This window comes from Trichomycterus rosablanca, chromosome 2, assembly GCF_030014385.1.
Source record: "Trichomycterus rosablanca isolate fTriRos1 chromosome 2, fTriRos1.hap1, whole genome shotgun sequence".
NCBI lineage: Eukaryota > Metazoa > Chordata > Actinopteri > Siluriformes > Trichomycteridae > Trichomycterus > Trichomycterus rosablanca.
Window position 1 is genome coordinate 42,494,422 of NC_085989.1, and position 26,964 is coordinate 42,521,385.

The 26,964-nt window shown below is 38.3% G+C and overlaps 1 protein-coding gene across 4 annotated transcripts; it reads right to left on the bottom strand.

The window, feature by feature from the left end:
- On the bottom strand, positions 1 to 26,964 carry vwa3a (von Willebrand factor A domain containing 3A). Of its 4 annotated transcripts, none has more exons than XM_063015974.1 (33): positions 26,876 to 26,964; positions 24,895 to 24,927; positions 24,269 to 24,422; positions 23,442 to 23,572; positions 22,313 to 22,393; positions 20,053 to 20,107; positions 19,859 to 19,960; positions 19,660 to 19,766; positions 18,849 to 18,974; positions 17,419 to 17,527; positions 16,385 to 16,447; positions 16,146 to 16,298; positions 15,913 to 16,045; positions 13,453 to 13,556; positions 13,020 to 13,100; positions 12,797 to 12,894; positions 12,264 to 12,383; positions 10,791 to 10,865; positions 10,539 to 10,680; positions 8,511 to 8,703; positions 7,387 to 7,457; positions 6,641 to 6,802; positions 6,389 to 6,455; positions 6,198 to 6,296; positions 5,688 to 5,785; positions 5,448 to 5,600; positions 4,168 to 4,276; positions 3,270 to 3,414; positions 2,901 to 3,045; positions 1,523 to 1,674; positions 1,129 to 1,228; positions 342 to 439; positions 1 to 213 (listed from the first exon to the last, which is right to left on the bottom strand). In XM_063015974.1, exons 2-33 carry the CDS (start codon positions 24,918 to 24,920, stop codon positions 165 to 167), a joined length of 3,501 nt encoding a protein of 1,166 aa, XP_062872044.1. In that variant the 5' UTR covers positions 24,921 to 24,927; positions 26,876 to 26,964; the 3' UTR covers positions 1 to 164. The 4 variants fall into 4 exon arrangements, with proteins under 4 accessions (XP_062872044.1, XP_062872037.1, XP_062872030.1 ...); XM_063015967.1 differs by having other exon boundaries at positions 1,129 to 1,219; positions 6,389 to 6,473; XM_063015960.1 differs by having other exon boundaries at positions 6,389 to 6,473.

Below are 26,964 nucleotides of genomic sequence, written 5' to 3' on the forward strand. Positions count from 1 at the left end.
TGTAGAAACAAGGAGGTGGTTTTAATGTTATGGCTGATCGGTGTATAAACATCCTCTTTGGCCCTATTAAAATAACATAATTATACCAAAATGCTGAGGTAGTATCATTGATTTAAACCTGTTACAGTCCATAAAACATGGTTTAACAATAAGTCATAATTCTGTTACTTCAAGCTTCTTGATGCTTCTGGGTTCTTCGCTAGCAAACTTTCCCTACAGAAACAAAATGAAAATAAATTACAGACGGATTCATGACAATAGCACTGTGAAATGTACTGTAAACAATGACATTAACCCAGGTCTTTTATTTATACTGACATAAAACAAACGTTTACACAAACCTGAATGATTTGGCTTGTTTGTGGAACATTCTCAACTTCTCAATCTCATTTTTCAGTCTCTTCAGATCATCACCTTCAAACCCTGGGAGAGCTGCATCCTTTAGTATGGAATATAGAAAATCAACAGTAGACAATAATATGTGCACCTTATTTATTGTGACTATGTACAAACCACATTTCTAGACAAGTCTTCAGACAAAGGACATTTTATAAAAGGTAAAACATCCAAGATTTGTTTATTCTCCTAGACCATTGTTTAACTGACAAAAATACAAAGCAATAAGTTTAAATGCTTTGGCTGAGAACTTGGTTGTATTTTGGAAATATAAACTAATTTAAATGTTATTAGATTTGATTCCTGCAACACATTCAAAATTAGTTGAACCAGTGATAAATATAGCCATGTGTTCAGGAGTACTTTGGAAAACAGTTGTCACTTAACACTGTCTGCTGCTGGATCAGAAAAAAGCAACATAATACACATTACACAAAATGTGTTTGAGCTTATAAGACAAGTGCAGCTGTCCCCTAGAATATTCAGACAAGACAAACATATTATATAATGGGCAGTGGGCAGTGGGCAGTGATAGCTCAGTGGTTAAGGTACTGGACTAGTAAACAGAAGGTTGCCGGTTCAAGCCTCGCCACCACCAAGTTGCCACTGTTGGGTCCCTGAGCAAGGCCTTTAACCCTCAATTGCTCATCGTGTAAGTCGCTTTGGATAAAAGCGTCTGCTAAATGCTGAAAATGTAAATGAAAATGTAAATATAAGAAGTGGTCAGCTCACCTCTCCATCAACAGTCTTGGCTGTGTCTGCACATGATGGTGTCTGGTGAAATCGACCTCCAGTTTTATGGGCCAGGCTCTTCAGAAACTCTCTGTTCATGCTGGCATAATAAAAGACATGATGCAACCGCCAACAGGTAAACCAGGTAAACACAGTGGGCAATAATGGAAAACTAATACTTAGAATATTCACTATATGGTTATATGAATGTGGGCACCTGGCCATTTGTTGAGTTTTGGACATTAAATTCCAAAACCATGGGTATTAATTTAGGAGTTTTAAGTTTTTTGGAAGTGTATTAAATCATTTAAAATTGAAATCAGTAAATCAGTAAATTTTTTGCATGTATATATACTGTATAATAATATATAATAATAATGTATTGGTTTACTACCTGTCATGACAGTCCAGTGTGACTGTATGAATTGTGATGTGTTTTCCCGCTGTCAATCCTTCCAATTCCTTCAACACCAGACTACAGCTACAGTCCCAACATCCATCGCTAATCAGATACACTCCGACTGATTCTCCAAACCCACATGCCATCTAAATTTTACACACACAAACATTGACTGTAATTCAGCTAGACTTCTTGTATATGGTTGGTAAAGCCCGGTTAAAGCAAGCTGACCAGACAAATATAATAAACTTGATGAAAGAATACATTTTATTAAATATAGGGACAGGGATAGGGACTCTCTCATAATGAATGCAATTACGACCTCTGCTGGCTGATTGATGGCACCTGCACAGAGATGAGAAAAGAGTGCTCTCAGGGTGTGTCTCTCCACACACAGTGCTGATCCGCATTGCACTCATCAAAGTGTAGGTGACAAAATGCATACGGCTGCTGCCCACTTGACGGAGGGAGCGTGGGCTAGCTTAGTTCTCCTCAATCAGAGTGGACTAGTAAGGTAATTAATCGGCATTAGTGGAGAGGAAGCATGATGCAATCGGGCAATTAGACACGCTAAAAAGGGAGAAAAAGGGGAGAAAATGCATAAACAAAATATAAAAATTACAAAATATAAAAAATAACAATAACAGCTATAGTCCTTGGATGATTCAACAGTAAATAACGCTAGCCCAATCCTCAGCCATGCTATCAGCCAGTCGGGCATCTGCACACAGACTATGCCTGGGGGTTGGGGGGTGCTTGAGGCCCCGCGATGGATTGGCGTCATGTCTGGGCTATGTTACTGCATTGAGTTCAGTGATTCTAGGGATGCCAGAATAAAGCAGTGGTGCCACATGAAAATGAACTGAATTAACAGCTATACAATTTTTACTATAATTACTACTACGACAAATATTAATAATTAATTACCTTACTAGTCCAGTACATTAACCACTGAACTACCACTACCACTGATTTACATGCTGTACAAACCTAAAACATGTATTCATTAATTTATTTTTAGATGTATTTATATGTAGGCAGTAATACATTCATGCACTAAGACTAGCCAATACCCCCAGTACACACCACACTACCTACTGTGCCACATTGAAGTACTTGGCAATAACCGAACTGAAGTACTTTAAATACAAAAAAAGCATTTGTACTTATTCCAGGTCACCCTCTGAATACAGTCGTTATATTCAGAAGTAGTAACAAATACTTATGGATGCACTGCAGAAATGCTATTAGTTTTACCACAAAGGAATTTAGCACCACACTACCAGTAGTGCAAATCAGTATCCCTCCATGTGCTCTCTCTTCATATCCTTACAGGCAGTGTTGTCGGTGTATGTGTGTGTGTGGTGTATACCTGCAGTGCATTTAGGATGGAGGTCCCACCATGAGTGTTGAGCTGACCTAGCCATGTTACTGCGTCTTTGCAGCTCTCCTCCGAGGCCTCCAGGAGCTTGTCCTGCCACACTCGCAGCTCCTCAGAGAATGCCACCATGCTGAACCTGCCACACACACCACCTCATACAATGACACACTCGGATTCTCCATTGCACACTTGGTATCAGCATCTATCATCTATCTAAGATTTTTGCTCCCTTAACCATCTCTCAGATGGTAACATCGCCCAAAATACCACATTATGTAAACAATTACTAGGACCTGTTTTATGTTAGTTTGAATGAATGGGCCACCCCTGATTTGTTTGAGGAGTATGACCAGCTTTTACCTGACACGGTTGGCATGTAGCTGTTCCCAGATGAGTGAGGCCAGTTCTTTCTGTAGCTTGGGAATGCAGGGGGCCATGGAGCCCGAAACATCAAGCACAATACACACTTCCTTCTCCAACACACAGCCAAACACACATCTGCTACCTAGAGAAATAGGACACAGTCTCAGTGTACAAAAATCCATCTGCCTTCCAAGGGTTGTGGTCGTGCTGAAAGGTGAACATTTTGCCCATTTTTATTTGGATGTACTTGAAAGCATCAGTTCCCCCTCAATCCTGACCAACTGACCAACTCCTGCTCAGGAGAAAGATCCCCATAACATAACACTGCCACCTTTGTACAACAAGGCAAGTATGGTGTATTTTCAATGCTTGTCATATAGACTTAAATGTCCTTAAAAGTTGTCCCTCCTGACTTGGTCATTTACTTTGGAAGTAAGGCCCAATTTTGCCAAGGTGTTGGTGGTACCATTCAGTTTTCGCTTCTTGATAATGCTCTGCACGGAACTCAGAGGGATAGTTGAAGCCACTGAAGTGCATCCTTCTCACGAGCAGGATTATAATGGTTACTATAAGAAGCTGTTTATTTATCCAAAACAGGTATTTAATAATTAAATTATAATAATTTATCAGATATTTTCAGTGTATTTTTTTAATTTGGTGATGATGGTTATGAGGTGTAAATACAACTGGAAAAAGTTATGTACATTTTGATTTAGATTTAAATGTAATAAATAATAGCTTTTTGGGTGTTTACTCAAACACAACGTCATAGACTCCTTGAAGAAACTCATGCCTGATAAATGGCAGTGAGTATATGAGTGGGTCGATGACCACCACATCCATAAGATGTCTTGCATCTGGAATAGGTACACTGCAGATGTCAAATGGTGTTCACCTGAGAGTAACCACTGCATCCGCTGAGTGTATCGCTGCAGAGCCGCCTCAGTCTGAATCAGGTACTGCTTTAACTCACCTGCACTCAGGAACAGATGCCTCACATGGCCCTAACAGCACAAAAACACAATCCATAAACTCAGCTACGCACAAATGCTCAGCCAGCTAACGTCAGCTGACGTCATAACATGACATCATCTGTCCCAGGGTGCCACTTTTTATTCCTGAGGGCTCAATCATTTCATTAAGAGATGATTATGTCTACCATTAACTCGGCATGGTAGAACATGGAAAGTACTACACAGTGAAATTTGAGGCTTCTAATGCCCCTTGTTCCCATAGAACCAAGGTAAGTAGTTGATGTGATAACTCAGTCAAAATGTAATGCACATACTTTTGCTTAAATGTTGTCAATCAGCTAGGACGAGTTTGGTGACTGAATATTATAGCTATCAATGTATCATCATGCACACTGCATGCCAAAATCATCTCCAATCAGCACACCAGTTCAGTAATCTTACCACTTATACTTATATGGTTTCTGACACATTATGACACAGTGCTGTAAATTAAATGGACAAACATAACTCAAGAATAAAAACTGCAGTAACAGTAGATATAAAGCTAGAATCACTTTTTTCCTTGAGTTTTATATAACTCCACACAGCATCACACTCAGGAGTTGAACAATGGAAGAAAAATACAATTGAATGTAATTTTTATTTCATTTTCATGTTTTACTGCCTCTTTATGTCAGTCAGGGTCACAGCGGGTCCTGTTTTCCCAAAATCACTGGCCACAATGCAGTAACACACCACGGACAGGACGCCAATTCACCATGAGGCCTTGGCCATCACCCTCCACCACCCTTCAGACACAGCCAATCATGTCTGTATGTAGATGCCCGACTGAACAGTAGCACTACTAAGGATTCGAACCCTGGATCCCAGCTGTAGTGGGTTAGCATAATTAACCATTGCACCATCTGAGTGCCTATATCGAATAAAATAAAGTTAAATAAAAGTAAAGTGAGTGAAGGAGCATCCATAAGCAAACAGCAGCAAGTATTCAAACAGCAAAAGTATTCCAAATATCAAATGCTCATGTAGAGGAAAAATTTACTGAAACTTCTGCTGTTTTGTAACACTGACAAGTAATTGCATAAAATATGCTTCAATAAAATACAGAATATAGCACACATTTCACTTTTGGCTAAAAATTAATGTAAAATATGATGCATTCAAATTGTAAAATATAATACATAGTACTTTAAGAACTTACATTTATTTGCACACTGGGAAAAATGGCACAGTACTTGGCAGAGACACTTTTGTAGATAGCTGGCACCATCTTTTTACGGTGGGTGCATTCTGGACCAGAAACCAGTTTGTGAAGGTCTAGTTTCAGATTCCTAATACCAAACTGTTTCAACCACTAGAAAAGCAATTCAAAAGATAAATTGCCATATTAGATAATAATATAGGTGTTTTTACTTGAATAATACCATACTACAGGTTATACCTGTTTTGTAGACAATACATCCTCGTGTTTTGGAAGACTAACAGTGTTGCTAAACTTCTTCACACACTTTGGTTTGAGGTATGTGTTAAAAACCGAACCTACATTAAAACAAACACAAAAATAAAAACTGCGGATAAAAGATGGATAAACTCAAACCTACATTATACTTAACCTATCTGTATACAGACAGACAATTAAAAACTGAAACTTTGTGGACAAATGGGTCAAACATTAAGATCATAGCATGATGATGTGTAGGTGACAGTTATTATTGACAAATTAAATTTTCCTTTAACTTCTTATGTAAGGTCATCTGTCCCTGGGCTGACATGTAATTAAAACATTAAAAACATGGATCCAAAACATAAAAGCTAAATCACATCCGAATGGGTTAAAAAAACCAAGTTCTTATTTAGTATTTTTTACATCGTTAATGTAGTGTGCACTTATCACATTAGGTAATAAGGAAAACTTTGTTTTATCTTAAACCTTATAGAGAGCCCCACTTACCCAGGCTTCCATTCTCCAAGAAGAACATGGATTGAGATATTTTGACCTCTTTAGGTTTAGCAAACCTGACTGGCCTGGCTGGTTCCAAACCATCACTGACTGGATGAAAGAACAATAAAACAGCAGTAGTACAGTATTGTAAGGCACAAATAAACATGTTATTGCTGTTGTTTAAGAGCAATCAGTGATACCTGGTGGGATGACTGCTTTAGCGCTGTTTGGTCTCCATGTTGTTGAATTCTTTGCCTCCGTTCTGTTCTGTGAGAACAAAACAACCTAAACTGGTTCACTTATGCCACAATTTCCACAAGACATTGAAGGGTGTCTGTAGGAATTTGTTGATTTTATACAATGTTAAAAGTGGGTGTAACTCAATAACTACGAGAGATGTACTCATGTTTTTGGCCTAATAGTGTGTGCACCTAAGAAATGTTTGCACTTACCAGCCTTGCCAAACTAAGTCTGGTTTCTCTGGGAGAGGGTAATTTTTGCTTCTGTGTCCTTGACTTATGGTACAAAGCTGGGCTTTGACACTCTTGAGTAGCAGCATCCTCTGCATCACTGCTGGAGCTCTGCTGTACCAAATAATCCATCAACTCACAGCACTGCAGAATCAAAACATTACATAAGTTCTAGTAAAGCTAAGTAAAGCTGAGATAACAGTGCATGAGGCTGAATGGTTTACCACACACTGTTACAAGTACTATTCAACATATAAAAAGTAACACTATGAATAAGGTATAAATACATCCATGACAGGGTGCCGAGTCATTGTAGAATAATACACACTCACACATTCACTAACTCACACCTAGGGCTGATTAAGAGTTGCTTTTAAACCCTCTGCATGTTTTATTTTCTTTAGGAGATGGAAGGTGTGGTCACATAGACACAAAAAGAACATGCAAAACTTCTCACAGACAGTGACTGGAAGTAAGAATTTCATCCAGGTCTTCTGGGCCCAAAGTGCTTCTCTATAACACACAAATCCCATATCAGGAAAATATAAGACATTTTGTGGTTGGATGCAAAAGTGTGTGGCACCCACTGTCAGCTGTGGCAGCGTGTTCTTATGAGAAACAGTTTGGCTATAAATAAAAAAGATTCACAGATTAAGATAATAATTACATGTGGTGTGATGTGTTCCAGTCATGCCACATCATGTCTGTATGATGTTCCTTTATCTCACCTTCTGCCAGTCGTCAACAGCCTTTTCCATTTCTCCAATCAATGCAATGATGTCATCACTCTCCACTATGCCTATTGGTGGAGACAGGAGTGAGATTAATACTTTTACCTCAGCATTACTGTCACACATCTTCAAACAGCATTTCTCATTCAACAGGTCATTTATTTCACTAACCACTTTAGTGGCTAACCAGGCCAGGGTTACAGTGGTCAATCTAATTCAGAGCAACACATACTTATTCACTAACTAAAACCAATAGGCTCCTTAAAGAGTCAATTCACCATGCCATGCCAAACTGCTCATAGACAGTGAACAGATGCAAAAATGAACCCAGGTCTCCAGGGTCCACGGGACCCATGATGCAAGGATAAAAACCCAGGTCTCCATAACCTAAGCTGCTATGCAACACACACACTCCATAAGCTGCACTATTATGCCACCCTAGCATTCGTCATTTATCTTAAATAGGATTTGAAAACAGCGGTGTCATTACCCAGATGCCGTCTTCAACAATCAGCATCATTTCCAATAAAGCAGACACCTTCTAATTGGCATACTGTGATGTAGCTGAGCCCCAGAAGACAACTAATGTGGATTCCCGTGAATTTAGTAGGGCCCTAGTTATATTTAATCAGGTCAGATGAGTACCGATGAAGCAGCAGCTTTTCAGGGATCAAACTGTTTTAATAACTTTACAGTTCTCCCAGCATCCACTGTCAGACGGTAAGGTGTATTACATTCATTATGTCACTGTATTTCCACTACTACAGAGTTCACTTGTGGTGCCTGGCATTGCTTTTGCAGATCTTACAATTGTGTGTGGCTGCTTAGTCCTTAAAATCAAATTCATGGCATTGTAATAAACATTACGCTAAACTTGTGTCCATAAGTGGGTGAAATGCAATAATGCATGGTGCTACCAAGGCCAGCTGAGTTTTTCATGCTACACACTCTAGTATTTTGTGTTTGTCTATGAAATATGCATGGTTTGCTTAGTATGTGTGGCTGAAACAAGACCAAAAACACTGGCAAAGTGTTTTTTTTTCATATATATATATATATATATATATATATATATATATATTTATATAACATGCTGGCTGATCCTCATTCATTCACACTACCTGTGTCAGTTATCCAGTGGAAGCGGCCATTTGTCATGTGTGCCAGGTTGCGCAGGAATTGAGCAGCTTCAGCTTGGGTCACCTGGAGGGAACGCTGGCTTTGAAGTGACTTGTCGACCATGGTGAAAAAGCACACATGAACCAGCAGATCTGGATTGCTGCAGAACTCGGATCTGTATGAAGAGAGGGCCAACTGTAGACACAAGCCAACAAACACAAAGATGTAAACAATAAGCATACAACTGCAATTCTAAAATTTGGATATTCGGGAGTGCAGTGCCTGTTTGTAACGCTTAGATATTAGCAAATGTGTTACCGCATTTATTTACTGACATTTATTTAGTTGGATAGTTGTGAGCTAAACTCTACTACTGTTGCCTGACACTCAAGTGAACAAATCCGATGTCTATAATGGTGGAAGAAGTGGGCAGTAGAAATGTATTCAAGTAGATTTATGTTCAAGACAACAAAAATATGAAATGAAAAAGGGATCAAGTTTAAGTCTGAGAGTCTAATTTTACATCTAGCCCAAGTAAAAGCAAGGTTAAATCAAGATCAATACAAAGTCTTAACAAGAAGTTAACTGGTTCCCTTCAGAATCACCAATATTAATACCTGCTTTATATTTATAAATTATATTAAATATCCACTTTATTATTCAGTAAAATAAATCATACAGACAACGTTTAGATTTTAGTGCTTGTGCAATGGATCAATAGCGTACACAATCAATTACACAATCAATAAAAAATTTAATCACTCAAAAAAAATTTACATTTACAGCATTTAGCAGACACTCTTATCCAAAATCACTTACAGTTATAACCAAATACAATGCAAGCAATTGAGGGTAAGAGGCCATGCTCAGGGGCCCAACAGTGCCAATCTGGTTGTGGTGGGGCTTGAACCAGTAACCTTCTGATTACTAGTCCAGAACCTTAACAGCTGAGCTACCACTGCTCGATAGCTCATCGTAGGAGCAATGGTTTCTGTCTTTTTGCCTGCCTTTATAGGGTTATTGGTTATACTGGTTATTTTAGACATGTCCAAAATGGGTGTCCACTACCAGCTGCTCATCCAGCATGCTGTCCGACTTCGGCAACTACCCAACAGTACCAAAACAGTAGGGCACTCAAGTGCTGCAGCAGAGAGTTCGTGACTTTGATCAGCGGCTTCTCATGGCCAGAACAAGGGTAGTGCAAGCGGCAATAGACTTACAATGGGAGGAACTGGAAATGACTAAAAAAAAATTTTATTGCCAGTTATAACTTTTAGTTCATTTAATTCTGTGTTTGTATGCTTTGTGTAAATCGTGTATTTATTTAAAGTATCCTCCAGACCACCCAAGTAGGATGGGCCCTGCTGAGTCTGGTTCCTCTCAAGGTTTCTTCCTGTAATTTTCAGGGAGTTTTTCCTTGCCACAGTCGCCCTCGGCTTGCTCAACAGGGGTTTTTGTATCTGTTGGTCCTGGATTTTGTAAAGTTGCTTTGAGACAATGTCTATTGTAAAAAGCGCTATATAAATAAAGTTGACTTGACTTGACTAAATTAGGTTAAAAAAAAAGCTGTAGTCTGACTCAGACTTTTTCAAGCCATTGGTTTCACAAATATATGTTTTAATTTTGTTTAAGTAAAAAATACTATGAGCTTAAATGCAAAAATAAATGTGGGTAAATTCATTTGTACATTTTAGTTATTATATTATTATGATTTTACATTTATGACAGAAATGGTTACAAGAGATTCATCAGTTCAAGTCTTTAATGTCAAACACAGTCATGGGCAATTTTCTATTTTCAATTCACCTCACTTGCATGTCTTTGGACTGTGGGAGGAAACCGGAGCTCCCAGACCACTGACAGACATGGAAAAAACATGCAAACTCCACACAGAAAGGACACAAGGAGGATTCCCTAAAAGCGACCAGTATTTATGGTTTTAACCAATTATCAGCTGTATAACTGTATAAAAACTAAATAAAGAAGAGCATCACTATGATTGTATGACTGATATCATGTGTGTATTATACCATTTCCTGCTCTAACATGCCGATGGTGAAAAGATAAACTCCCCGGGTCAGAGACGAGTCACTGTGTAGCAGTGTTTCAGCAGCATGCTTGAGGGCAGTCAGTGTGTCTTGCTCTCCTTCACACTCCAACCCCTGAATCCATCTAAACACAAATATACAGACAGAGCATGTAGCTGTAAATACTTTGATCGCTATGTCTTAATGATCTAACAATACATTTAATATATTGTTTGCAGGATCATCAACACTTACTGCCAGGCATCCTGAAGGTTCTCATGTGTTGGGGGAACCATTTGCTCCTTCCACAGTTTTACATCTGATCCAGTCCTGAAAAGTGGACAGCTAATAACTATTCACATGTCTACTTCTATGCTTTAAAGCTACACTAAAAGGTCAAATGTATTTGGACACCTGACTATGACCTTGTTGGACATTTCATTTAGAAGCAAATTATATTAAAATAAAGTGACCTCTATGTGATCTTTTTAGCTATAACAACAGCCACTCTTCTGAGAAGGCTTCTCACAACACTCAGATATGACTGTGGGAATTTGTGCCCAGTCAGAGAAAAGAGCATTTGTATGGCTGGGCACTGAAAACCAAAATTCATTCCAAAGCTGTTCAGTGGGGCTGAGGTCAGTTTCTATATAGATCTTTATAGATCTTGCTTTATGCACAGGGGAACAGTCATGCTGAAACAGAAAACGGCCTTCTCTAAACTGTTGATGCAAAGTTGGAGGCATACACTGATCAGCCATAACAGTAAAACCACCTCCTTGTTTCTACACTCACTGTCCATTTTATCAGCTCCACTTACCATATAGAAGCACTTTGTAGTTCTACAATTACTGACTGTAGTCCATCTGTTTCTCTACATACTTTTATTAGCCTGCTTTCACCCTGTTCTTCAATGATCAGGACCACCACAGAGCAGGTATTATTTAGGTGGTGGATGATTCTCAGCAATGCAGTGACACTGACATGGTGGTGGTGTGTTAGTGTGTGTTGTGCTGGTATGATTGGATCAGACACAGCAGTGCTGCTGGAGCTTTTAAATACCGTGTCCACTCACTGTCCACTCTATTAGACACTCCTACCTAGTTGGTCCACCTTGTAGATGTAAAGTCAGAGACAATCGCTCATCTATTGCTGCTGTTTAAGTTGGTCATCTTTGAGATCTTCATCAGTGGTCACAGGACGCTGCCCACAGGGCGCTGTTGGCTGGATATTTTTGGTTGGTGGACTATTCTCAGTCCAACAGTGACAGTGAGGTGTTTAAAAACTTCATCAGCACTGTTGTGTCTAATCCACTCATACCAGCACAACACACACTAACACACCACCACCATGTCAGTGTCACTGCAGTGCTGAGAATGATCCACCACCCAAATAATATCTACTCTGTAGTGGTCCTGGGAGTCCTGACCATTGAAGAACAGCATGAAAGGGGGTTAACAAAGCATGCAGAGAAACAGATGGACTACAGTCAGTAAATGTAGAACTACAAAGTGCTTCTATATGGTCAGTGGAGCTGATAAAATGGACAGTGAGTGTAGAAATTATTTTAATGTTATGGCTGATCAGTGTATATTTCCCTTTATAATTAATTGATTAGTAACTGGTGTGGCTGAAACACATATTTAAAGAAAATAACAAAAGGTGTCTGAATACTTTTGTCCAATAGTGTACATATAATCAGACTAAACAATCAAGATTTGTTCCTACACAATTATGTTGAAGCTGTGAGTGTTGGGTAGTTGTTCCTCCAGCAGAAGTCGGACAGCATGCTGGATGTGCAGCTGGTAGTGGACACTCATTTTGGACATGTCTAAAATAACCAGTACCCTATAAAAGTGAGCAAAGAGACAGAAACCTTTGCTGTAATTAAGAGCTATCTGAAAGTATATAAACAACGGGAACCACTACTGAAAATGCTTGTGTTTTGTATTATTACACAATATATAATCAGCATTACAATTTCCGTTGTCAGGTGCTATTATAAATTCTCGATAAGGTTTGGGTCAGATGAATGTGGAGGAAGCAATCCTCGATCTTTTTTGGTCTTCAAATAATTGTTGTAAAGCTTTGAGGTTTGAGATACATGGCCGAGCTTTTGTGTTTATTTTTATTTATTTAGTGTTTATTAGGCTATTTTATCAGATGCACAATTATGACTGAGTGATGCGAGGTTCAGCTGTGCCCCAGCCCAACGAGTAGTATAGAAAACCCCTGTAGGTTGTAGAGGTGCAGTGGTTTACCTTTGTTCACACACTGTTCCCCAGATTTGTCTACTGCCTTTACTGTTCAACCACATCAGCCTGTCTTCCAACACATGCTCAGCCTCCAGCAGCTGCTTCTGGAAACAAACAAAAGAAAAGAAACATGAAGTGTGAGTCCTCCACAAATACAATCAAAGCCAGATCTTAGTGTATAACATGGAGAACAATCTCAACTTCATAATAAAGAATTAAACTGGAGTACCTGGTACCTCAGCAGTAAGGACAGATCGACATTCACATTCTTCACTGTGCCATCATGCCACTTAAACTGTACCATGGCTTTCTGCAAACAGAAGCATTAACAACCCTCAATACAAAGAAAAATGTAAACAGATTTTTACGTTTGTTTGGTAGATTTACACTGTTGAAATGTGCAATATTACAAAAACATCTTAAACAGGTTATAAATTTAGGCTTGGGTATAAACAAAGCATTCAGAAAAGTCCTAATCCTTTATATCTGTTAAAATATATGGGCAAATATTTAAGTGCACCTCCCAATGGCTAGGTGGTTAAACCACCCACTCTCAAACATAGCCAATCATGTCTGTGTAGAGGGCCGATTGGCCGCTAACCCCAGTATTCAGCTAGCGTCATTTTCTGCTCCACCATTCAACCATAGCAAAGACTACTGACCTCATGCACTTTGGAGTGAACCTTCTTCCCCAGGATTGGGACAAAGCTCTCCAGTGGAGAATAGACATTAGGAGCCAGCACCTGGTACAATCCAAGCTTCTTAGCTACAAAAATGAAACCCTCTGTTAGTAGGACAGTAAACATGTATAGTAATGTATAGTAGTATAGTGAATTTGCCTTTGTATTTTGAGTCTTTGTCCTGATGCGCAGCTCATGGACATATGATTTTACGTTCTACTTAAGAATGATCTGAGAATTAAGTTATTTCATTAACAACAGCAAAAAAATCCATGGCCAGCAATTCACCCCACACCATCCCCAATTTTGATAACTGGTGTCGTGTTTTTACTGTAAAATGCTATATTTCTTTGTGCCTGACAGAGGTGGAAAAAGAACTAAAATATTGTACTCAAGTAAAAGTACTATTACTTTAATGAATTTTTACTTAAGTACGAGTACAATTACTAGTCTAAAAATCTACTCAAGTAAAAGGTAACTCATTTAAAATGTACTCAGAGTAAACGTTACTTAGTTATTTTTTTAACAGCGGGGGTGTCTCTCCTGTGTAATGCAAACAGGACAAGTAGATATAAATCTCACAATAGTTGTTTTTAATTAATATATAATAGTAAAAACATGTTGATACAACATTTAAAACACTTAGGGAAGTGTAATGTGTAATTTTAGTACAGACCATCCCATACATTTTTTTATAACCACTGCAGTTGGCATTAATTGTGGATTCTATAGACCAGCCTTCTTTTCATCACTAACAAATACCAAACAACAGTCAAACTGCAAATCTAATAACTCAAAACAAGTCACGGTTACAAGTGTTGTGACTTTCACTAAATGACCCAAAGAAAACCTTCAAGATGTAAGACAAAACTTTGCCATTCTTTGACATCAGACTGTGTTATCACATAACGAAACATCAAACTCCAAACATGTTAAACTTTTAAAATCACCCTTCTCTACTCTATACCTAGATTACAGCTGCTTTATTTTAGCACCGGTTTATTTTCCATCGCAGAATTCACTGCAGCAGTTTCCCCAGACGCAAGTTTTTTTTTACTCAGTAACAGATGTTATTTAAAAATGTAGTGAATTACAATTCTTAATACAAAACATACTTAAGTAAAAGTAAAATTACTGGTTGTAAAATCTACTTTAAAAAGTACAAGTACACAAAAAAAACTACTCAGTTACAGTAACGCGAGTAAATGTAATTTGTTACTTTCCAGCTCTGGTGCCTGACATAAAGTGACACATTACAAGTGTTTTACTTTTGACTTGTCTAGTTACAATACAAACATTATCCTAAAAGCTAAAAGGTTAGGGGTTCATGCAGATGGTTTTCGCTTTCACAAATGGCAGACATAGACAGCAGCTTTTAAGTTAATATCCTAAATCCTGAAATCCTACTCTTCTTTACCCATGTAATACATTTCTGCAGTTCTTTATATGTTTGTTCTGGGATCTTTGGTAACTTTGTTGATAAGTTGTACCCAAGTTTTTTTTTTTTTCAACCAAACATTTCAAAAGGTAGGCCACTCCTGGGTGGATTCACTACTGTTCCAGGTTTCTTCCACTTGGTGATAATGGCTTTCACTGTGGTTCACTGGAGTCTTAGAATGAATGAATGAATGAATGAATGAATGAATGAATGAATGAATGGCTTTATTGTCACTGTATATAAAATACAACGAAATATTCTGTGCTACTCACTGTAAACAAAAACATACACTGTTGCATACACATACACACTAAATAGTGAAATATACACAACAGTTAAATCCTCAAAATATTAAAAAGTATATAAAAAGTGTAATAGTAATAGCAGTGTAATAGTTGCTACAGGTTTCACATTATATAAGGTAGTGGTATTGCACATGTGGAACTAAACAACAATAGTATTGCACATTTGTAAAAACCTATTGCACTTGTACTAAAATGTTTAACTAATAATACTACTAACAGAAACTGTTATTATACTCATGTTATATTGTTGTGCTCAGTACTTGTGTTATAGTGATGTTGAAGTAGAAAGGTAAGAGGGTGGTATTTGTTCAGTTCGACAATGGCACTGGGGAAAAATCCATATTTTTTTAATTCTGGTGGTGCGTGTCATTAAAACCCTATAACACCTTAGACATTATAGACCTAGACTTAGAGCATCAGCTTTGTAACATGACTAATTTCAGCAACCTTTTCTCTCAGTTTCTTACCCTTTCAGAACCCAATAAGACATTGTTTAAATAATTTAAACAATGTGATGAAAGCAGGTGTATCATAAGCCTAAAACGTACCTAAAGCACACATCTTAAATCTGTTTTGTTTACATTCCTTCTACTGGTCACATTATCACTTTGCCCTTTCATTACATCCTCAATTTTGCTGTTTACATATTAAATCCTAATGGACATCTTTGCTGCATGTCCGCTTTTTTAGATTTCATACCTTTTAGGCTGTGGGTTTTTAGCCACTCAGCAGAAGTAGATGGCAGGGGGCTTGGGGACTGGATGCACAAATCTCCACCATTATTGTGGGAGTTTACATCACACAAAGACAGACTGTCCAAATCTGTGGAGATCTGCAGAGCCAGAAAATGAAAGTACAACATATAAAAGTGTTTATGTATATGCAAACAAATTATTTAAAAGCATTAAAGATTCTGCTTTTACTGGGCTCACCTCTGGGTTACTGGGTTTCACCTCTGATACCACAAAAACCAGGAGATTTTCAAATCGCCCATGTCTCATTTTCTGAATGTAGTGAAGAACATCTCTTGCGGCTTTAATTTCAGCCCACAGAAGCTCTAAGTCACTACTGCTGTCCACCACACCCTAGTACACACACAGTCAGGCATACATCAGTATTCACACACTACACAAGAAAATGCTGAGATGATGATTATATTTATTCACATTACCAGTAAAGCAGAGAACAGATGATATCTTCCTCCTGTAACTTTCGCAATGTTCTTTACCATCTCCTGTAAAAGAGAAGAAATTCCATTAGGCATACTCATTATCTACACTAGTCACTTAAACCTGGTCAAGGTTAAAGTGGGTACAGAAAATATCCTGACAAAAATGGGTGCAAGGCAGAAATACACCCTGTACAGGGCACCAATTCAGCACAGGGCAATACAAGCTCACTTTAAGATATTAAAGTAGCCAAACCACCTACTAGGATGTTGTTGGACATTTTTGGGATGTTAGAGAGAAACAGAGCACCCAAAGCTTTACCAACCATTTCATCTTGGTCAGGGTCACAGTGACTCTGATGCCACTTGGAAACAATAGGCACAAGGCAGAACACCACTCCATTACAAGGCTACACACATCCACTCTCCTACACCTAGAGCCAATTTACAGCAGTGAATATAGCTTTCAAAAATTTTTGGGAGATGGATGGAAACCAGAGGACACCCTTGGCCACAAGTATAACAAGCAAAACTCCATATAAACCAGGATCAGAGGTGAGAATCTCACCCAGACCCTCAGAAACAAGATGTATATCTAGCAAAAAATATAATAATAATAATTATAAAATATAGTACACTATTTTAAAGTATTAATCACAGCAAGCTACTGCATGTTCAGTATCACTACTAGCATACTGTATAAATGACAAAGCCTCGTATCCACCTATTAAAAGGTAGTTTTACTACTGCTTAAGGGCCACAGTGGGTTAAGTCCCACCAGGAACCTCACACCTAAGGGCTATTTAGAGCAGCCAACTCATCCACACAGACATAGGGAGAACATGCAAAGCATATCACAGACAGTGACCAAAGGCAAGGACTAAACCCAGGTATCCCAGGTATCCAGAACCCATGTTGACTCGCTGTACCCACTTCACCAGATGCCCCATGTGCCCCCCACACCTAGTAAAATGACAAAATGAAACTTAAATATTAAGTATTAAACTTCACTATGAATCAGTTTATTATTTACTTACAATGACAGATGGACTCCTGGTGTTGTAGGAAACAGCATGAACAGAGAGCTGTGTTGCATCTACCACTTCAGCCATGTAGGAAAGTAGAAGTTCCTCTGGCAGGTCAGGGCTGAAAAACAACTCTGTGATAAATCTGTGTCCTAAATCTTTATTTATCTGACAAATGCACCAAAAATATTCTCATTATTTTAATGCCCAACTTTGCTGTATTTTGTATAATAATATACAATTTGTATAATAAAAACAAATGTAGGGTGGCACGATGGTTTTTAGGTAGAGCAGTCCAGGTCCTGAAGCACAATCAAAAAGCTTAGACAGAGGCATTTTTACCACTTTGTTCCATCACCTCTCCTATTAATTACACTTCACAATCATTATGAAACTGAGGACACTAACTGTTGCAGTTTAACAATTGAAAATTTTCTCCATTCTTGCTTGATACAAGACTTCGAATGCTCAACAGCCTGTGGTTGCTGTTGTCTGATTCTCCTCTACATGATGCCCCATACTTTCAAAAGAAGACAGATCTGGACTGCAGGGAAAAGAGGGCATTTATGCACACACACACTCTGTGTCTACAAGGCACATTTTGTAGTGTTTGCAGAATTAGGCCTGGCTTTACTGCATAGAATTGATAAGCATTTTTCTTCTGAGCAAATGTGATTTATTTGTATAGTATGTGGTTTCCAGCTTTGCCTTACACAGACTGAGCCTTTTTGGATTTCCTAAATCTTTTCTCAATATAACACTATATGGACAAAAGTATTGAAACAAGCTTAATCATTTTTGAATTCAAACTTTGCTGCAACAGTTTAGGAAATGCCCTTTCCTTTTCCAGTATGACTGTGCCCCTGTGTACAAAACAAGAGCTATAAAGACATATAAAGAAAAGCTCAGTTTAAAGAAACTCCAGTGTTCTGGACAGGGCCCTGACCTCAGCCCCACTGAACAGCTTTAGAATGAACTGGAACACTTGACCAACATCAATGCCCAGCCATTCACTGATTGGGCAAAAATTCCCACAGACATACACATCAGTCTTATGAGAAGCATTCTCAGAAGAGTGACTGATGTTATAGCTGAAATAATCACAAGGTCACTCTATTTCAATACCATTTGTTTTGGAAATGGGATGTCCAACAAGCTCATGGTCAGGTGTCTAAATACTTTTGGCACTGTAAGGAAAACAGTCGTGTCTAATTTTTCAATATGCATGTGCACAATTAAATGACATGGATTTGTATAAAAGTGTATATTAATTTAATATGAAATAATAATATGATAAACTTAAGCTATGGGTAGAGTACTTTTGGGGTTCAGTGTAGCCAGGTCAAATATAAAGTATGTCAGTTTTGTAAACTCAAGCACACTTATAAACAAATGCATCCAAGTGGACGTTTAAAGAAAAGTGTGTGTTTGTGGTCTCTCACCAAGAGCTGAGAACGATGAGCAAACTGTTGATTTGTGTGTGACTCTGGACCCTCTCTAAAGCCTGCAGCAGGTTGCAGCCTCCGCTCGGTATCAGACGTAGAACACACTCCTGAACCTCTTGCAGCCTGGTCAAGTGTAAAAAACATTACACAAGATCACCCATTCATATACTCACACATACACTGATCAGCCATAAATTAAAACCACCCACCTAATGTGCTGTCAGGTCAGCTCGGAGCTGAGACATGGACTCCACAGGACATCTGAAGAGGTCCTGTGGTATCTGGTACCAGTACAATACCAGCAAGTCCATCAACTTGTGTAGCTTGTGAAACAGATCATCCTACCGTTCCAATTTTACATTTATAGCATGTGGCAGATGCTTTTTTCCAATTGTGACAAAATTCAGATTAAGCCAGTCAGTAGTCCAGTACTCTAACTGATGAGCTAACACTGCCCTACAGTACATGGGACACACTAGCCTGACCATTCACATGTATATGAATATTGGGCAAGGTGCCAGTCCACTGTAGGGCAGCACACATTTACCTATTTACTTACCTAAACCAAGGGGAAGTTTAGAGGCCCTCATCCTCCTTAGGCATATTTGAATATGGAAGGGAAACCTGTAGTAAAACCTTTGCAAGCACTGAAATAACATGTGAACACAGTGACCACGGGCAAGGATCAAACCCAAGTCCACAAGAATTATGTTGCTGTATAGTACATTTTTTAAATAAATGCCTTATATCCCAGTTAGGGTTGTGATGGCTTCAGCATTATCCACTGAGCACATGAAACTATACACACCTCTGCCTGGTGACTTGTCTTGGTTCTTCCCACAGGCTGGTGACATCAGTACCACATGACATAAAGTGCAGCTGTTTCTTCTTGCATAACTGCTCCTCAACAAGAAGCTTGAAAACCGAGGGAAATGTATCCAGTGTTTCAATGTAAAAAGAAAAAAAAAAAAAGTGCATTTAATGAAGAAGAAGAACATAAACCTCACTAGAAGGTTGTGCTGAAGATCTGCCAGTCTTTCTTCAGAGCAGCTCACATCTGAAGAATCGATTAAAACTGCAACTCTGGATCCTGTCACCACTCCAAACATCTAATTCACAGTACAATATCCACACTACATGTCAGAAATGGTCACTGAACAGTACATGGACAAAGAATAGATATAGAACAGTTTTAAATGACCTTTCTGCTGCCTTGAGTGAGCCATCGTATTCTGCTGTGGTACATCTCAATCACTCTGTATAAACACAATACGAAATTTTTTATTATTTGTATACCTACAGTGCCTTGCAAAAGTATTCAGCCCCCTTGAACTTTTCAACCTTTTGCCACATTTCAGGCTTCAAACATAACGATATGAAATTGTAATTTTTTGTGAAGAATCAACAACAAGTGGGACACAATCGTGAAGTGGAACGAAATTTATTGGATATTTTAAACTTTTTTTAGAAATAAAAAACTGAAAAGTGGGGCGTGCAATATTATTCAGCCCCCTTGCGTTAATACTTTGTAGCGCCACCTTTTGCTGCGATTACAGCTGCAAGTCGCTTGGGGTATGTCTCTATCAGTTTTGCACATCGAGATACTGAAATTTTTGCCCATTCTTCCTTGCAAAACAGCTCGAGCTCAGTGAGGTTGGATGGAGAGCGTTTGTGAACAGCAGTTTTCAGCTCTTTCCACAGATTCTTGATGGTATTCAGGTCTGGACTTTGACTTGGCCATTCTAACACCTGGATACGTTTATTTGTGAACCATTCCATTGTAGATTTTGCTTTATGTTTTGGATCATTGTCTTGTTGGAAGATAAATCTCCGTCCCAGTCTCAGGTCTTTTGCAGACTGCAACAGGTTTTCTTCCAGAATGGTCCTGTATTTGGCTCCATCCATCTTCCCATCAATTTTAACCATCTTCCCTGTCCCTGCTGAAGAAAAGCAGGCCCAAACCATGATGCTGCCACCACCATGTTTGACAGTGGGGATGGTGTGTTCAGGGTGATGAGCTGTGTTGCTTTTACGCCAAACATAACGTTTTGCATTGTGGCCAAAAAGTTCGATTTTGGTTTCATCTGACCAGATCACCTTCTTCCACATGTTTGGTGTGTCTCCCAGGTGACTTTTTATAGATATCTTTGAGAAATGGCTTTCTTCTTGCCACTCTTCCATAAAGGCCAGATTTGTGCAGTGTACGACTGATTGTGTCCTATGGACAGAGTCTCCCACCTCAGCTGTAGATCTCTGCAGTTCATTCAGAGTGATCATGGGCCTCTTGGCTGCATCTCTGATCAGTCTTCTCCTTGTTTGAGCTGAAAGTTTAGAGGGACGGCCGGGTCTTGGTAGATTTGCAGTGGTCTGATACTCCTTCCATTTCAATATGATCGCTTGCACAGTGCTCCTTGAGATGTTTAAAGCTTGGGAAATCTTTTTGTATCCAAATCCGGCTTTAAACTTCTCCACAACAGTATCTCGGACCTGCCTGGTGTGTTCCTTGGTCTTCATGATGCTCTCTGCGCTTTAAACAGAACTCTGAGACTATCACAGAGCAGGTGCATTTATACGGAGACTTGATTACACACAGGTGGATTCTATTTATCACCATCAGTCATTTAGGTCAACATTGGATCATTCAGAGATCCTCACTGAACTTCTGGAGTGAGTTTGCTGCACTGAAAGTAAAGGGGCTGAATAATATTGCACGCCCCACTTTTTAGTTTTTTATTTCTAAAAAAAAGTTTAAAATATCCAATACATTTCGTTCTACTTCACGATTGTGTCCCACTTGTTGTTGATTCTTCACAAAAAATTACAATTTCATATCGTTATGTTTGAAGCCTGAAATGTGGCAAAAGTTTGAAAAGTTCAAGGGGGCTGAATACTTTTGCAAGGCACTGTATATTTCTATATTATTCATTTAAACATTGTGAAAATCATCATCTGTGGATCCAAACTGTTTCCTATTTCAACAGAAAAGCTAATAGAATAAGGTTGATAAGTACAAGCTGTAAAGTTACTTAAACAAGCTTTAAAGACTTTTCTATATAGCTTCAAAGACTTTTCTGTAGCTTCACAACAATATTAGTAATAAATGTTGTGAAAGGAAGTTTTTGGAAGTAGTCAGTATTAGAAGTAGTAAATACTTAAGTAAACTTTTGTATTGTATTAAATAACTTCAGTAATCATACTTTGTTTACATTTAAGGCATTTAGCAGACACTTTTTTACCCAAAGCGACTTACAACTGTGACTGAATACAGTTCAAGCAATTGAGGGTTAAGGGCTTTGCTCAGGGGCCTGGCAGTGGCAACTAGGCAATGGTGGGGCTTGAACTGGCAACCTTGTGATTACTAGTCCAGTACTGTAACCGCTGAGCTACCACTGCCCTTTCAACTCCAACAAACATCACCTGTATCTATAGAACCATAAATTGAACACAAAGCTGGGACTCACTGGTACAGCTGCATCTCAAATTCAGTGAGGGTCTCTGAGTCGATCTCCAGTTCTGGTCTAATACTGTCCTCACTTTCTGACCTGGAATTATAACAAGTTTAATTTAAGATCCAGATCCTAACCTTTAAATCTTTTTCTAACACAAAGCAGTCATGCCAGCACCAGAACCTCTGCTCTGTGGTTTTAGACGCAATTGATTTAAATGACATGAATGAGGTTTAATTCCCAGTGGACTGGATTTGTAAAATGAAATAAAAAAGATAGGGTGCTTAACTCCAGTGCTGATGTACGAACGTCCTGCACAATTTTCTTTATTGTCAAAACAACAGATCTGACATGTTAAAAGTGTACTCTAAAACAGCTCTAGCAAAAATCAGTCAGGGGATTCACTGTGAAATGTCCAAGACTCTTCAACCAGCTTTTTTATTCATATGTGTAGCAACTCATCTATTAGGTTTCTCTTTAATGGCCAGACTCTTTTTTGTCATCGTAGGTAGTGGATCTTCAGGATTGGAGCTAAAATCCCCTGGTTTTAAAATCATATCATATATTTAGGTGGACCCAAGCTTAATACAATGGTCTGAAAATCTGTGGGGTGAAGGAGAGGTGCAATTGGGTTTTGTAATTGAAAATGTTCATTTTTTAAATATATTTTCAAAAATGACTCTATTCCACATTACAAATAATTAAATAATAAAATTGTTTGGAAAAAATAAATGGTTCAAAATTTAAGACATGACTATGGCAAATTAAAAAGGGTCTTCAGTGTAAAGTTAACTGCAGGTAGTGCTGTTACTTTGGTTTGTATGTGACCTCCAATTGCCTTCTACTGGAAAGTAATAGTTAGATTAATTAGATAAAGCTGTTAATAGAAATGAATGAATGAATGATACATAAATAAATTAATACATATTTAACTGGGTCCTAGGCTATACAAAGTTCCCACAGACATGGACTAAAGGTGACGGATCCTTGACTGCTGACTAGTTAAACAACAAAAGCAAAACCTTTAGATGTGGACATGAAATGAATTTCACAAACAACCATGCAAGCAACTTGCCCCTGCTGATGTATGAAATTAAAATCAGATTATTTTAATCACTGACTTACTAACCAAAACCAGACTTACCCAGTGGTTGTGGAGCAGAGAGACAAAAGGTGTGATAGAGAAAGTCCACAACTCTCCAAACTCCTCCACTTAAGCCATTCTTCAGAGCTTATCCATTCATTACTATCATCCTCCTTCTGATTCTGAAGCATCTGTGGAAATATTCATGTATATATCAAAAATCAATACACAGATAAGTTACAAATTAAGGAAAATTTGTAACTTATGTGGGCAGTGATAGCTCAGTGGTAAAGGTACTGGACTTGTAATCTAAAGGTTGCCGGTTCAAGCCCCACCACCACCAAGTTGCCACTGTTGGGCCCCTGAGCAAGGCCCTTAACCCTCAATTGCTCAAAAAAAATTGTGTTCAGTCATAACTGTAAGTTGCTTTGGATAAAAGCGTCTGCCAAATGCTGAAAATGGAAATGGAAATGGAAAAAACCTTCTGCTGGACTAGGAATAGATTATAATATATTCTACAGGAGTCTAAACTCTGCTAGAGAAATAGAACACCAATGGCTCAAAGATTTTGCCTAAATAAATGTATTTATGAGCAACACTGTCTAAAAAGTCTAAAAATCCAAACAGGTTGAGATCTTGTGATTTTTATATATTATTTACATCATTTTAAAGACTTATTTAACTATTTAGTGACCACTTGTACCATGTCAATAGGGCATTATGGGGCAAATGAACCAAAACAATATAAATAAAATCCTTCCCAAAAGCATAACAAATCCAGGCATTAAGGCCTTTACCCTATTGCTGTACAAGACACATGCCAGGCCAGCTGAGCTGCCCCAGTTATGAACTCTCTTATAAACTAATCACAAACATAACTTTGTTACCTTTATGTTCCAGGTCTGAGTGTGTTTCGTGGCAGTATCTCCTTTTTTCTGTATTTCTACTGAGGATACACAACGATCAGGCCTAGGTCTGTTCTTGAAAAGTGAAGTATCATGGGTATTTACAGGAGACCTGCAGCTAGATGGTCTAACTGAACTGTTAATAGAAAAAGATCAAAAACCACTGTTTGAAATAAATAATGCATTGAATTACCAATGACATGATTTGACAATAGCAACAAAAGTGCCGGCATCTATGCCAGCAAAGAACTGGACTGTATCAAGTCTAGCATCACAGTTTCAGAGAAAAGCAGGTTGCCAACTCAGTAAGGAAGAAACCATAATAACAAATGTTTTACTTTAAACAAATCACTGTAAATGGGCATGATTATTTACTTGTGACACCGCCTCTCTTCCCACTGTTCTCCACAGTATGTGGGTTTTGGCACAGATACTTGTGAGGAGATAAACTGTGTGCCTAAACGTAAGTCAACTATATCTGAACTAAGGAAAAAGTTAGGTCTTTTTTTTTTCTTTATCACACTTTAATAAAACAGTTTTGGACTGCATGTGGTTTGGACACATTATATAACTGTGTGTGTAATGAGTGACATAGGAATATTTGTTACCTGAAAGGCACATTGCTCTGTGCCATACTGCATCTGATATAGCAAGAAAAAGAAAGGTTAAGCAGGTAACAGACAAGGTAACACATGGATTTGTAGCATGCCTGTGCTATATGTGATGTATGCCTCTATATGATGGACACAGATAGACACTTTACATATTAACAATCTTAACTAGAGGTGAAATATTGGTAACTGGTAAGTACAATCAAATAATATTATACATGTCCACATAAACTGAAGAGATCATTAATATCAGTTACTATTAATCAAAAGAATCTGACTGAATGTAAATTTCTATATCATCCCAAAATGTATTAATGTATTTTTGTATACAATAAAAAAATGTCATCAATAATTTAGTTTCATTTAATTTGCATGACTAAATTTTTAATACTTACAGTATATTCTGAAAGGGTGGCACGGTGGCTAAGTGGGTCGCACTGTCGCCTCACAGCAAGAAGGGCCCGGGTCCTTTCTGTGCGAGTTTGCATGTTCTCCCCGTGCATGGGTTTCCTCCGGTACTCCGGTTTCCTCCCACAGTCCAAAAACATGCGGCCAAGCTAACTGGAGACACTGAATTGTCCTATAGGTACCTAGCCGCTAGGGTGCATAAATCAGTGCATTGTAGTGCCGGTCCCAAGCCCGGATAAATAGGGAGGGTCGTGTCAGGAAGGGCATCCGGCGTAAAAACTGTGCCAAATCAATGCGGATCATGATCTGCCGGCGACCCCTAATGGGAGCAGCTGAGGAAATTGATTGACTGTATTCTGAAAAATGTTTTTGGCTGTAGTGGTTAATTATGTATGCTTATTCGATGTACAGCACTTTGGTCAACGTAAGTTGTTTTAAGAGTGCTTTATAAATAAAATTTACCTACTTACTTACTTACTTACAAGGTGAAGCACAGCAGCCGATTGTGGGTTTTCCTGTATTCAGTGTAACATGCTAGGTATTGAGGAGGACTTGATTTGATTTTTTAAGTAGTACAAATGGAGTAAACCTACAATTCTTTCTCAAACATGGAATGGAATTATAATAATATTAATATTAATTTTGTAATATTGATATTACAAACTTAATACAACATGTTAGACTGGAGGCCAAGCCCTCTGATTTATTAATGCCCTGCTCTGGGTGAATTTCTTAATTAGGCCTAGTGTTTCCCAAAACCCTGACTATGATAAAGCAGTGTTAAAACATTAAAATTTTAATGTTTATAAATTAAAATGAGTCAAATTATTGGGGGGAAAAGCAAAACAAAACTAAATTTTAAATTGTTGGTGGTTTGAGAATTGAGCATTTATAGGTAGACTACATAAACATATAGGGCTGTTAGACAGTAAGGGCAGTTAGGGCAGGTAGACTACATAAACATTGATAGGGCAGTTGTAGCCTAGGGGTTAAAGTACTGGACTAGTAAGCATAAGGTTGTTCAAATCCCACCACTGCCAGGTTACCTCTGTTGTGCCCTTGAGCAAGGCCCTTAACCCTCAATTGCTTAGACTGTATACTGTAAGCCGCTTTGGATAAAAGTGTCTGTTAAATGCCTGAAATGAAATAATAGTGTTGTTTATCTCTTGAGACCACAACACTGGCTACTTAGCACAAGAGTCTACCATGTTTATGTTCACTAAAAACAGGACACGTTTGTTTCTATGCAGGAGGGATGTACAAAAAAAAAGCAATGAATCCAGCTAGGACCTGTCTTTATTCTGGTAGTTTCTCAAGCTTATGTAGGACATTGATTACATTGTTTAAACAATTCGTGTTCATTGTGTTTTACAGATATTTCCACCGTTAAATAAAAACATTATATTAAAATACAATTAAAAACACAATAATTGATAAACTGCAACATGTAGCTACACACTGCATTAAATAGTTGTAAAACTACTGTTTAAACGTAGAGTAAATGAGAATAAAAGCTGTTTGTATGTTAATGTTCTGTGTTAACGCCAGTCTTAATTATTGATACACTCACCTGATATAAGAACCAAAACCGGGTTTTACTGTCCAGGGCTCCGTCACAATCCTCACAGAACCCTAACACAACAAACACTAAACACTGCC